This window comes from Boleophthalmus pectinirostris, unplaced genomic scaffold, assembly GCF_026225935.1.
Source record: "Boleophthalmus pectinirostris isolate CB_2022bp ecotype Guang Dong unplaced genomic scaffold, ASM2622593v1 HiC_scaffold_18, whole genome shotgun sequence".
Classification (NCBI taxonomy): domain Eukaryota; kingdom Metazoa; phylum Chordata; class Actinopteri; order Gobiiformes; family Gobiidae; genus Boleophthalmus; species Boleophthalmus pectinirostris.
Window position 1 is genome coordinate 26,310,841 of NW_026571133.1, and position 12,804 is coordinate 26,323,644.

Consider the following 12,804-nt stretch of genomic DNA (forward strand, 5'->3'; position numbering starts at 1 on the left):
TATATATATAAACAATGCATATAAAACAATTCAGTTAATTTGTTAAAAAGTGTATGTATTACTAAAAACCTTGCAATGAAATATGCAATAAAATGATTAGGCGCATTGTAAGCTTTAAACAGTAGCTTGGTCACATGGAAATGTTTCTTTTGATTTAACATGAGATGAAATTAGCATTTCCTGTTGCTGTATTTATGGAGACATTATAGATAGTATGTACTATGATAACAGATTTCAAAATAAGTTAGAAATTATTTCTTCAGCTCCCCCATAAAAAAGTCAGAAATAAGAGGACAGAAGAGATTTTATCCATGTTTGAAATATTACTTTTACTTTGTAATAAGACTTAATAATTCTTTAGATTGGGTCCAGCCCAATACTAATCTCCACTCTCCTTCACTTCCTGCGTGCACTCCCTGGTCTTCTAATGTGCCATAGGTGATTGTGAATGGTCAGTGCGTCCACACTGACAGAAACTGACTTGGCAGGGATGACACTGAACTGTTTTCTGTCAGAACTATACTTGTACAGTTTATCAATCATTTTATGGCTGATGTTGCGTGGCCCAGTGCCAGTGACTTTGGTAATCTCTTCAGTGTCTGGAGAGTATGCATAGATGGCTCGGAATTGGCACCCACCATCTCGAAACAGAATGATCAAGTGGTTGGAGTCACACTTGTCCAGCTCCTACAGGGTGAGTGGTATTTGAAAAAAGTGACATTTAATAAGATGCATGCATCAATGTAAAATAAATATTTAAAATTAAAAATAAAAAACAATGCACTCACCTCAAGAATTCCATTCTTCTGGGTCTCATTGACTTTGCCAGCCAAGCAGCAGTGAGCAATCGCATTTATGATGATTGGCTTATTTGATTTAGAGCATGGTTCTTTGAATAGTTTTGGACCTGTTTTGAAAAAAGAGAGCATTATAGTTTTCAATATATACTGTAGCTTTTGATGGTGTCAATCATATAGTGTAAAACAGTTAATTATCCTCCAATATTTAACAAAATGGCAAAAATACCAAAAAAACAAAAACAAAATTAACAAAATAAAAAGTGGAAATATGAGGTAAAAGCAGATCAATAGTTAAAATTGGCATGAGTACGCACATTTTGCTGTAGTATGCCTAGACTTCCATACCTCTTCTGATATATCATTAAGAACAACTACACTACTTCACTACACAGTACAAATATCTAATCTGTAAACCTCCCCCTTTACCTGTATACTCTGTTGAAGTGATGGAAGAGGTTATGGAGCCAATTTCCCAGTCTCTCTCCATATTCCTGCTTGATGCCCTGCTCAGGACAGGGAAAGATTCCACTGAGCAGACTAACTCAGCACTAGAAGAAATAATTACAGTAAATTTACCACTAAATATATATATTTAAATCTAAAGCACAAATGTGTGAAAATTGTCCTACCAGTGAGACTCCAGAGAAACTATACTTTCAACCTCTGTGGCCAATGAGCGCGTGGATCCATGATGACTACCTCCCAGGTCGGCTAAATGTTGTGAGAAAAATGCATTAAGCAAGTCATCAACATATTACAAAAAACATGAAAAAAGAATTTAAAAAAATACATGTGGTGGTGGCTCCTTTAGAGAGGCTGCTTGATCCTCTATGAAGAGACTTAGGTTTGCTTTTACGGGACCTTGTCCTTGGCAAAGACTTGACCAGACCCTGTTCTTCCATGAGCATTTCCTGCTTCCTCCTCAGATATTCCTGTTTAATAATCTCCCGTCTGGCCTTTTCCTCTTCCTTACGAATACGCTCCTCTTCTGCTTTGCGCCTTAAAAAAACAGGATCACTTGTATTCATTTTATTGCTATAAGGCTGTAAAGACATGACGTCCTGTCATCTACCTTGCTTCATCACGCTTTAGTTCACTTTCAACTTCTTGTTGTTGTTTTCGAAGTTTTGCCTCTTCAGCTTTACGCTGCTGTTTAATGAGAAAGGCAGCTCGACGCTTAGCCATTTCATCTGCTCTCTCTTCATCCTAGAAAACAACTGTGATTAGTATTTTGTCTCCAATGCATTTATATCATGCAAGCACATGTTACCTTAAAAAAGAATCCCAGCACATTCTTCTGTTCAATTTCCACATCAGCAGAATTCTGCTCTGTGGATTCTGTAATCTCCGACAGGTCAACCTCAATAAGATGTGCCTTTATCCTGGCACTGTTGTCCACAACAGTAGCTTCTTTCTCTGAATCAAGTGTTTGAATTTCTGACTTGCTGTTTTGATCTTGTCCAACTGCAGGATTTCTTGAGTTGACTGGAGACTGTGATGCAATTGGCAAATGTCCTGTTTTGAGTTTAACACATTGTTGTTCATTACAAATGCTCAAGGACGAGTTTTTTACTATGTCTTGTTCAGTTTTACATTTCTCAAGTACCTCTCTTATTTCTTCTTCATATTTTTTATCTAGGACTGGACATGTTTTCTCTGTTTTCTGTTTTTGATTGGAGGCTTTGTGCTGACTGGAGCTAAGTTTGGGTGGACATCGCAAAGACGCTGAGTTGCTGTCATCATTATTTTGAAAGTTAACAACAAATGCTTTGGACTTTTTAGTGTGGTATGTCATGGCTGTAACGCAGGGAGTGGTGCTTACATCTGTTTGAAATTTGGGAGGAAGCACAGAGCGATGTTTAATCAATATATCTTGTTGTAGGGACAATTGCATTATTTGCTGCTGTATTGAAGAAATTGCTTCATTAAGTACTTCTATTGAGTGCAAACACTGTCCTGAGTCCTGACACACTTCATTATTTCTTATCAGTGGTGCTCCCTCATTTAATTTAGTCTTAATTTTTAAATCTTCTAGACAAGAATCATCTTTACAGGTCTGTAATTTTACTTCTCTTTGATTGGCAGCCATTAGCTCTAATGATCCCTGTTTTATGGGCAATGGGAGTGTGTCACTCCTCCCTTGTTCCTTTTTGACAATGTTTAAAAATGCTGCTTTTCCCAACTTAAGTCGTTGTTGTGCTGACAGAGTCTCCATCTTCTTTTTTTGACACTCAATAGCATGTCTCCTTTCCTCCAGCTGCATGTGAAGTTCAAGCAGTTCTACTGGCACTACAGAGCTGGGGCTTAAAAGGGCATTCACTGTAATGTTTCTGGACTCTTTGCAGGTCTCTTTATCAACTGAGTAAGTGTTCTCGGTGTTTTTCAGTTGCCAGGGTGGACATGGGGAAGCCTCTGAGTCATCTGGTGTGGTCCTTGGTGTGCTGTTAGTACTGGGAAGTCCACCATGTAGTCCAAGTTTCAGCAGTTTCTTTTCTGCAAAGCTTGTCATTTTGACACCAGTGCTGCTGCTTGACCAGGACCCAGAGCTGTGACATGGACTCAAGCATCCACTATGGTCCTCTTTATCATCACACTCGCTCACTTTTTGGTCCTCTCCCAGCTTGATGGATTCTCCTTCTCCGAAGTTGCTCTGCTCCTTTATGTAATACCTCCTTTTATATCCTATGTTTTCATCCAACTGCAGCTCATCCTCATTGTCTTCAGTGAAGGATTCTGTGTCAGAGACATTACTGGCCTCCAATGAAGACAACGGACTATCATCTTTTGGAGCTTCTGAAAAGTGAAGAAAAAATCCATCAGATTCTTTCGTGCTATGTTGGTCAGTAGTATCCGTGTAGCCCTGTGTGACAGCTCTCAGGGAAATACCAGCACTGGAGCTAGATTTTGACTCACAGAGCAATGTTGGTCTGTGAGGAGCACATGAGCCACTGGGAGGACTTATTCTCACAGTTAATGATCCTTTCAAGCCAGACTCACCACACTCCTCTTCCTTATTCACAAGGACACTCTTTTCTTTGGCTGGCTTTGGAACTGCAGGAATTAAAGGCTCCAGAAAATATTTGTCCACTGATCGCTCTGTGGAAATAGGGTATCTATCCAAACCAAGAGAGCCATGTGCATTATTTGTTCTGGAAGGACTCAATGAATGAAATACCCGGTGCTCTGTTTCACTCTGATGATGGTAGCGAGACAGTGTAGTTGGATTGATAATGGCCACCAACTCCTCTTCCTCTATTTCTTCCTCCTCATCTTCAAAACGGATATAATTTAACAAGTTACAACGACTCAGTTTGCGGGGATGTCCGGACCCCAGCATGTGTCTTGGGGCTGTGCTTATGAAATTGGATGATAAACTGTCTTTACTCATTGTGTGGGGAAGGCTAATACTATCAGCATCTTCCTTCATGGGAAAGTGTAGAGCATAAGGCACCGTTTGGGATAAAGGCCTGGATTAAAAATAACAAAATGACAATTTTAATAGTAAGTTTTTTGTTGTTTTTGTTTTTTATATAATGTTGCTTCAACACAAATTTACCTCTGTCTTTTCCTTAGCCATACAACGTCTCTAGTATCCTGTTCATAGCTGAGTGAGCTGGACCTATTTTTCTGCCCTGAATACACACATAAGTCAAATAAAGGGATTGTTTTTTTTTGTAACTAATGAAATTTGTATCACTTTTACATACCTAGATTGTGATCCTCAATCATTGTCTGTTCTTTCTGGCATGGTGGAAGCACACATGAATTTGGACAAGCTTTCAAACTGGGGAAAAGCACAGTTATGGTAATTTTATATAACAGCATGATGATTTCTTGATTCGTGATCCATAAACCATACAAACCATACATACATACATACATACATACATACATACATACCTTCTTTGAGGGCCTGTTGATCTAGTAATTGTATTTTCAGAGTTTGAAGTCCAAAATCTTTGCTTCAATGTATTTGAGCTTTGTGGCTTCCTTACTACACACAAATACAATTGGTACAACATTTTAATAAGATACAGAGATAAGTGCTATTTGTAGTAGTACAAATTATACCATATTTGTTCTCATGAAGGTCTTGAGGCTCCATAAAGTCAGGCTTCACAACTTCAAAAATCCAAAACAATTCAGCAATAATCTGCATAATGTTAATCTATCAAAGAAAGACAGACATTGAAAGTGACAGTAGTGTTCAAAATGTATGTGTAGAAAACATATCTGAGTTATGGTTGTTCACCTTCAACACAGGAGGAGAATATAGCATGTCCTCAGGCCTGAGGTAGACACATTTGTTCAGAAATTCATCTGAGAAGTCCATCAAGAGCTGAATATTTGACAAACTCTCAGCAGTGGAGGGAACCTCTTTGAGACAGATGTCTAAAAGCCAAAAAACAGAAATTTGGTTATTATTATTATTTTATTTTTATTTTTCAGGATTTGAGGTCCAAAATCTATTTACTCCAAACAGATATTTATAAACTAACTGTTGAACCTGAATATTTGAGAGAATGACTATTTCTGACAACAATCTCACACTTTCCTGAGTTTTCATGTGGATGGTACGGTCCCAAATATGGTCACAGACCAAATGTGACCTTTTTGGCCCCTTCTTTGGCCCCTCAGTTCCCCATGTGGGCACAGTTAGATGTTGATAAAATTTTTACCAGAGAATCTTTGGCATATTCTGATTAGTTTAAAGTAATAAAAACATCTACTATTAAATTGCATAACTTCAAATGGAATTTTTGAAAATGGCTTATTTTTGGTGGAGCTTAGGGACTTTTCCACCTGATAGAAAGGTTCATTTACCTTTAACAGCCTTAAAAACTAATTGCTTGTTATAAGGGAAGACAATTGGATATTATTTGTGGTACATTGTTTGTGATGGTTTTGGTGGCACAGTAAAACGCTCGGCTGCAAGGGCCAGTCTTCAGTCAACTGACAGCAATCAAATATTGACTGCACACAGATGTTTGAGTGGGCTTCACAAAACATAAAGAATGTAAAAGTTTTCTTTACAAGCTCTAAAGCAAACAAACCATGAACTTACATCCAAACTAGAAGAGCACTACAGCGAGGTCAAGACTGTGAATGGTACTAGATCACACCAGTTTCCTTCCAGTGTCAAATGGTAAATTAGAAATGAGGAGAGTACGTCAAAATAATTTATGTACTGAAGTGTCAGTTTCTTAAATACAAAATGAGATTGTGCCAGATATTTCTCTGTACCAGCCAGGTCAATACAGTGCATGTATTTATGACATCAGGTGGTTCATTGAGAATACTTAAGAGCATTCATATGAACATGGTGATAGATTTGACATGGTGAATGGTGAATATTTGACAACAGATTCAGAATCTATGAATCTGAATCTTCAATAATACAAATTTTCAGCTTCCTAGCTCTATTTTTTATGAAGTTATGCTTATAAATTAAGGCTTCAGAAAAAGTGAGCATGGCCTCAATATTTCAATGGGCCATAACTCAGGAATGACTCAAGGGATTGACCTAAAATTTGAGATTCTTTCATTTGGTGATTTTTGAAATTTTTTGAAATTTTTTTCAGCCAAATCTGAGATGACTCATGGGGGAGATTCCTTGAAAATAACTGATTTCATACAGACTAACCCCTCTTTAATATTGTGATAATGTTACTAGTGTTAGAACTGCTAACTTTTGAAAAGTGTAAAAATCTTTTATAGGCACTTCAGGGGTTCCCATTCAGTATTACATTCATTCATTCATTTCTATGTTAACTCGCATTTGACCCACCTTCTAGCCTCATCAGCTCAGGGCAATAGAAGTGGACTACAGCTAGCAGAGAAGTACCAACACAGACAAAACTTGACAAGTTGTCTAAGATGGGTAAATATGGATGAGGATGTCCAGAATGCTGATCCTTGCGGTAACGTACCTAAAAAGAAAATGTTTATTCATAACATATTTATATAAAGCACTTTAAGGAATGGGTAAGCAATGCAGAGAAGGAACATATGTTTGCATTTAATGGATGAAAAAAAAAATCATAGTAAAAAAAATAGGCATGCAATAAAAGGGTATATTATAAAATATAAAGGCACAAGAATCATCTGATATTAATAATATTTTTTAGGCAGGTGTGGAAAAAAAATGCTGTAAACAAAGAATGCTTTCAAAAATATAAATAATGATTGTTTTTTATCAATTTACAAAATGCAAAGTGAGTGAACAAAAGCAAAATCTAAATCAAATCAATATTTGGTGTTACTACCATTTGCCTTCAAACCAACATCAGTTCACACAAAGCGGTACACACAAAGTCAGGGATTTTGTAGGATTATAGTCAGGTGTATGGTCAACCAATTATACCAAACAGGTGCTAATGATCATCAATGTCACACGTAGATTGGAACTCAGTCATTAACTGAAACAGAAAGAGCTCTGTAGGAGGCTTAAAACTGGAGGTGAGGTTGGGGAAGATGGTCTCATGTCACAGGTCATACACCATGGCAAGACTGAGCACAACAACAAGACACAATTTAGTTCTACTGCACCAGCAAGGTCTCTCCCAGACTAAGATTTCAAAGCAGACTGGGATTTCAAGATGTGCTGTTCAAGCTCTTTTGAAGAAGCTCAAAAAAAGGGCAAAGTTGAGGATCGTAGACGCAGTGGTCGACCAAGGAAACTTAGTGCAGTTGATGAAAGACACATCAAGCTTATTAGGCTTCGGAATCAGAAGTTGTCCAGCAGTGCCATCAGCTCAGAACTGGCAGAAACCAGTGGGACCCAGGTACACCCATCTACTGTCCGGAGAAGTCTGGCCAGAAGTGGTCTTCATGGAAGGGTTGCAGCCAAAAAACCATACCTCCGATGTGGAAACAAGGCCAAGCAACTCAAGTATGTACAAAAACATAGGAACTGGGTTGCAGAAAAATGGCAGCAGGTGCTCTAGACTGATATAATATTTGAAATATTTGGCTGTAGCAGAAGGCAGTTCTGCAAATAGATTTGGAGATTTGGTCAGGATTAATGGTGTTCTCAATGCTGAGAAATACAGGCAGATACTTATCCATCATGCAAGACCATCAGTGTATGACTGGCCCCAAATTTATTCTGCAGCAGGACAACGACCCCAAACATACAGCCAAAATCATTAAGAACTATCTTCAGCGTGAAGAAGAACAAGAAGTTCTGGAAGTGATGGTATGACCCCACCAGAGCCCTGACCTCAGCATCATCGAGTGTGTCTGGGATTACATGAAGAGACGGAAAGATGTGAGGAAGCCTACATCCACAGAAGATCTGTGGTTAGTTCTTCAAGATGTCTGGAACAACCTACCAGCCAAGTTCCTCCAAAAACTGTATGCACGTATACCTACAAGAATAGATGCTCTTTTGAAGGCAAAGAGTGGTCACACCAAATATTGAATACTTCCACATATAATATATATATATTATATACATATATATATATATATATATATATATATATATATATATATATATATATATATATATATATATATATATATATATACACACACACACACACACACATACATACATACATATACATATATAATGTGTGTGTATGTAAAGCTGTAACACATAAACTTACAGGTAAAAGTTTCCAATACCATTTGGAGGGACACTATGGCCCAGCGAGTGGAGTAAATCAGGTTTGAGGAGAGACACATGGGAAGAGCAGACTGTTCAGGGGTTCAGAACATAGACAGGGCAGGATTACTCCTATTTAAGACTGTTTGACTGTTTAATGTTTGTGACTTCACTAAAACAAGACAGTAAACCACAAAGAACAGCACCTCACATGTGAAGTTTGAAAATTACCTCATCTACCAAGACAAAATCAACTATGACAGAGGATAGGAAGTATGTATTACCTTCTGATGACAAGGGGATTCCAGGAAATGCTTATTTTTTGGCTCTTTTTGGGTGAATCCTCTCATGATCACCTATAATAAGGTTCAGGGTATATGTATGTCTCTATATATATATATATATATATAAAAAATGGCAAATATACATTGGGCAGTAAGCAAATATTTACCTTATTTATCCAAAACATCATAGCATCTTCCAAGTCCAAAGGCAACATCATGGTGTCACTGCTTTCCACAAAGTATTTCACAGTAGACACCACCTTTTCAATGCTTATCATTTCCTCAGTGTAAGCTGTCATCAAGGTATCAATGAGCTGAATATGAAAACTCTAAAGATAGAATGAATATTATTATTATGACATAAGCATGTACCTTTTTACAAAAAATAACATATTTTAAATATCTCGAATTAACAGAGGGTTGGATGGGCAAACTACTGGCTGAGATAGTGACAGTGATATTATAGAAATATTAGTGTCTTTGTAATAAAGACAGGTCAACAACAGCAAAAGTTATCCATTTGTCCATGAATTACTATTGGGACTGTCTACCCACCATTTTAATTGGAGTTGAAGTAAGGTCCATTTCAGAGACCAGAGCCTCGTTGTCATCCAGGATATATAAGCCCTTTCTGGATAATGCCTGAATGACAGACTTGTGGCTTTGAAGGGGAGTTGGTTGAAAAGGGACATCACAAACTCTGCAGTAGAGCTCAGCAGACAGCAATAGATGTGTGATAAGAGGCTTAATATGTTCCTGCTCATACTGGTCGGTGTAAAATGGGTCTTGAAGATCTGAAGGAATGTCTTCTAAGATATAAGACACATAAAATATACAAATACATTTACAGGCACACTCTAACATGTGACAATCAACATCCCTCTGTTACATAACATAAGTAGCTTCCTTTCAACTGTCCTTGTCATGGTATTAGAGTGTCTAGAAACCAGTGCAGGAGTGGAGTGGTAAACAGCCTGAGAGGACACATCTCCAGAGCCAATAGATGAGCCAGAAGCTTAAAGCTGATGATTGTTAAGCTGGTGGTGTGGCCGCAGACAGACTTGTGTGTGCTGTGGACACAGGTAGATCATCTATTTTTGACATCAAATCAGAGATCCAGAGACTCCACCACTAAATTCAGTATTTTCCAAGGAAAATCATTTTAGCATTTCTTTCTTGTTTCCTCATTCCCTTCAGCACACCAACAATGACTCCTGCCTTATTACCTTGTGTACTAATTTTGATTAATCCGAGACTGAAGTTTCTAATAATAATGCTTCATTACCCACCCGAGTCCAGCTGAAGCGTGTACAAATCAGTTTGAGGATGACCCTTCATTTTTATTATTCATAAAACTATAAAAAGGCTGAAATAAATACTTATGATGACAAATGGAGAGTCACAATCAGTCTGTATAGTAAAAACTATAGGGGTATTTGAAGTGGAAAATAAATATACACCAAAAAGTTCATTTATTTGTCAACATTCCTAATTCTATTTATGCTTATTTATTGGGTAAAATGTCAATTAAAATTTTTCCCCCCATTTATTCCCAATTAATCTGAGAGTTAAACATAGTGACACAGCTACAATCCCTTAAACTCTTTACTATAATGTGGCTCAGCACTTCACTTTAGAGCAAAAATCCAATCAAATCAGATATCAAGAATGCATTTGTTTGATTCTTAAGGACATACACATCTGCTTTCAAAGACAAATTCCTGACCATCACACCAGTGTAGAACAATTGTTAGAATTTTTTTTACAAGCTATCATCAGAGCTGCAACCGAGTCTAGTGACCTGTGAGAAACCAGTGATCTTAATCTGACAGGCTCACACTATCTGAACTGCTGGCTCTTTGTTTCTGGGTTGTGTGTAGCAGTAGTAAAGTGTTAACAGAGCTGGGCTTCTGAGATAAGACACATTGATACTACCTATTATGCATTGACAACTGGAGCAAAACCTGCTGTTACTTGAAATATTACTACATCATTATAAATATGAGTTAATCTATTTAAATGATAGTCCATTGATCCAAAACAGTGATCAATCATACCTGGACCAAAGGCTTTGGCAAATAACCAGTACAGGTTTGCAGCCACTTTGGCTCTTGCAGAATCGTACGTCTCAAATGGCAGCACTTGATGGTCTATTCCTCCTCTTGCAGCATCATCTGTGCCTGTGCTCCTTCGGGAAGTGCCCCCCCTGCCAGCATTCACTTCCCCATTCATCCTGAAACAAGGGTGGTGCAGCCAATACATTACATCAGCACAAACATAAGGCCTTCATTGACAACACGAGCAGGTCGTGGCTCGTGCACTTCTATAGGCCTTATCATGCTTTATAAAAACAGATTAAATAAATAAATAAATAAATAAATGTGACAACAGATAATAGTTAAATGATGGTCGGGCCCATGGAACTACAAATAACCTTTATTAAAATGACTGGACTATGGACTAGCAATTACAAAAGAACACCTATCGTTACACGTTTATCGTAAATAGTTGCTTTGCTTGCTTACCTCAAATGTTGGAGTGTGTCGTTTGCACTGCTTCGGGAGCGTTTTTGTTAAATCGCCAACATTGTTCATGGCCTGGCAGCGGGGCTTCAGTACACATTAGCGGTGCATTGCCTGACTCCTCCCCGTCTAACAACACAAATCTTCGGCCTCCCAGGATAAAGCGGTTGCTCACGGTCCATAATCCAGTAAAAATACAATCTCTCTGGCAACCTTCCAAAACTCAGCTTTCGAGAAAAACAAAGCGAAGTGAAAATTACAATATTTGTAGATGTGTTGTGTATGTGAATGCCTCCAGCGCAGTCGGGACAGCCCCTGTCACTCTGCACATTACAGGAGCCTGTCACTATGGCGACGCCTATTCACTCCTGCTGTAACACCGTCTCTATACTCTAGGGGACGCTGCTACCAAAATGTTTTTCCCGAATGTCAATTCTATATTTTCTAGGTAAATATTTGTAGATTTAAGCAACACGTGACTGTATTTTTGTGCAATAGTAACTTTAAGAGATGTATAACTGTGTAAAGTTTACTATGTCTTCAAAGTGCTGCACAGAATCGGTAAATTAACTAATTGAATAAAAGTATAAAATAAATAAATAAATTAGGCAAGTCAATAAAGAAACATAAAAAGCACAAAAATTTGCATCAGAAAAATATTAATTAAAATCTATAAGTCAGTCAAAGCCAGCGAATAAAACGAAAAGTATTAACTGAAGGCGGTCTTAATATGAGATCCATGGGGGGGGACCGATTGTCACCAAATTTGGTACGTGAGTCAAGCCCCCCGTGGCCCGATGCCGCAAAAAAATAAAAAAAAGTTTGGTGACGATCCGAGGTCATTTGAAGTCACACGGGTCAATTGAAAGGTCACGCCTTTATAAAGGATAGGCAATTTCGGCAATTTCTGAACCATCTGCGGGCTACAATATTTACACAATCATCACACAAGTTGGCACACACATAACCGGGGTACACTGGATGCTACAGGTTGAAACCAGTCAAGGTCACTTGAAGATCAAGGTAACCAAGGTCAAATATGCGTTTTTGGTCATAACTCCGCCAAGGATCAAGCCAGAACAACGGAAGTGGTCTCAAAATATCAGAAAAATTAGTATCTATTTACAATTCTATGCATTTGTACAGTAAAATATTCATAGTTGTCGAGATAATTATAACAGTTCCTTTCTCTTTCAGTGTATGCCGTTAAAATTCTAATTGGAATGAAAATAATTTCCATTTCTTCTTTTTCTGGTGAAACACAACACACTGATCTACAGTCACAGAACTAACATATACAGAACTCATGAAAAATTACATTTTTGTTACACAGTAGTAAACACAGACACACTCATGTGTGACCAATATCACACAAATGTTCATGGGCATACAGCTAGACACATTGCATTGTGGATATAACGATCATGTAATATGGGCTGGGCTCCTCATAAGATGCTTCCGTGGTGATCAACTGCCCCCACCGATGCCTCATGGATGACCAGGCTGCTCTCTCTGATTGCGCTTGTTATTAAACTGAATTCAGACAACTATGAGACACATGGATTAAACCCACATGGTGAAGTGCA

The 12,804-nt window shown here is 38.0% G+C and overlaps 1 protein-coding gene across 1 annotated transcript; it reads right to left on the reverse strand.

Annotated features, from left to right (window-relative positions):
• Positions 1-396: 396 nt before the first annotated feature.
• On the reverse strand, positions 397-10,928 carry camsap1a (calmodulin regulated spectrin-associated protein 1a). Its single transcript, XM_055154171.1, has 16 exons — positions 10,754-10,928; positions 9,252-9,505; positions 8,864-9,025; positions 8,697-8,768; positions 8,414-8,446; positions 6,589-6,730; positions 5,053-5,192; positions 4,872-4,968; positions 4,357-4,432; positions 2,071-4,267; positions 1,873-2,006; positions 1,591-1,799; positions 1,430-1,511; positions 1,227-1,348; positions 789-907; positions 397-687 (listed from the first exon to the last, which is right to left on the reverse strand). Exons 1-16 carry the CDS (start codon positions 10,926-10,928, stop codon positions 397-399), a joined length of 4,305 nt encoding a protein of 1,434 aa, XP_055010146.1.
• Between the last annotated feature and the right edge of the window lie 1,876 nt (positions 10,929-12,804).

Bases quoted from the DNA above. Each gene is read 5' to 3' on its own strand.
- camsap1a (XM_055154171.1), bottom strand. From the start codon at position 10,928: ATGAATGGGGAAGTGAATGCTGGCAGGGGGGGCACTTCCCGAAGGAGC. The intron at 8,447-8,696 runs GTAATACATACT...GCTGGGCCATAG, and splicing joins AATCCCCTTGTCATCAGAAG to TGTCCCTCCAAATGGTATTG. The intron at 2,007-2,070 runs GTAACATGTGCT...GTTGTTTTCTAG, and splicing joins TGCTGGGATTCTTTTTTAAG to GATGAAGAGAGAGCAGATGA.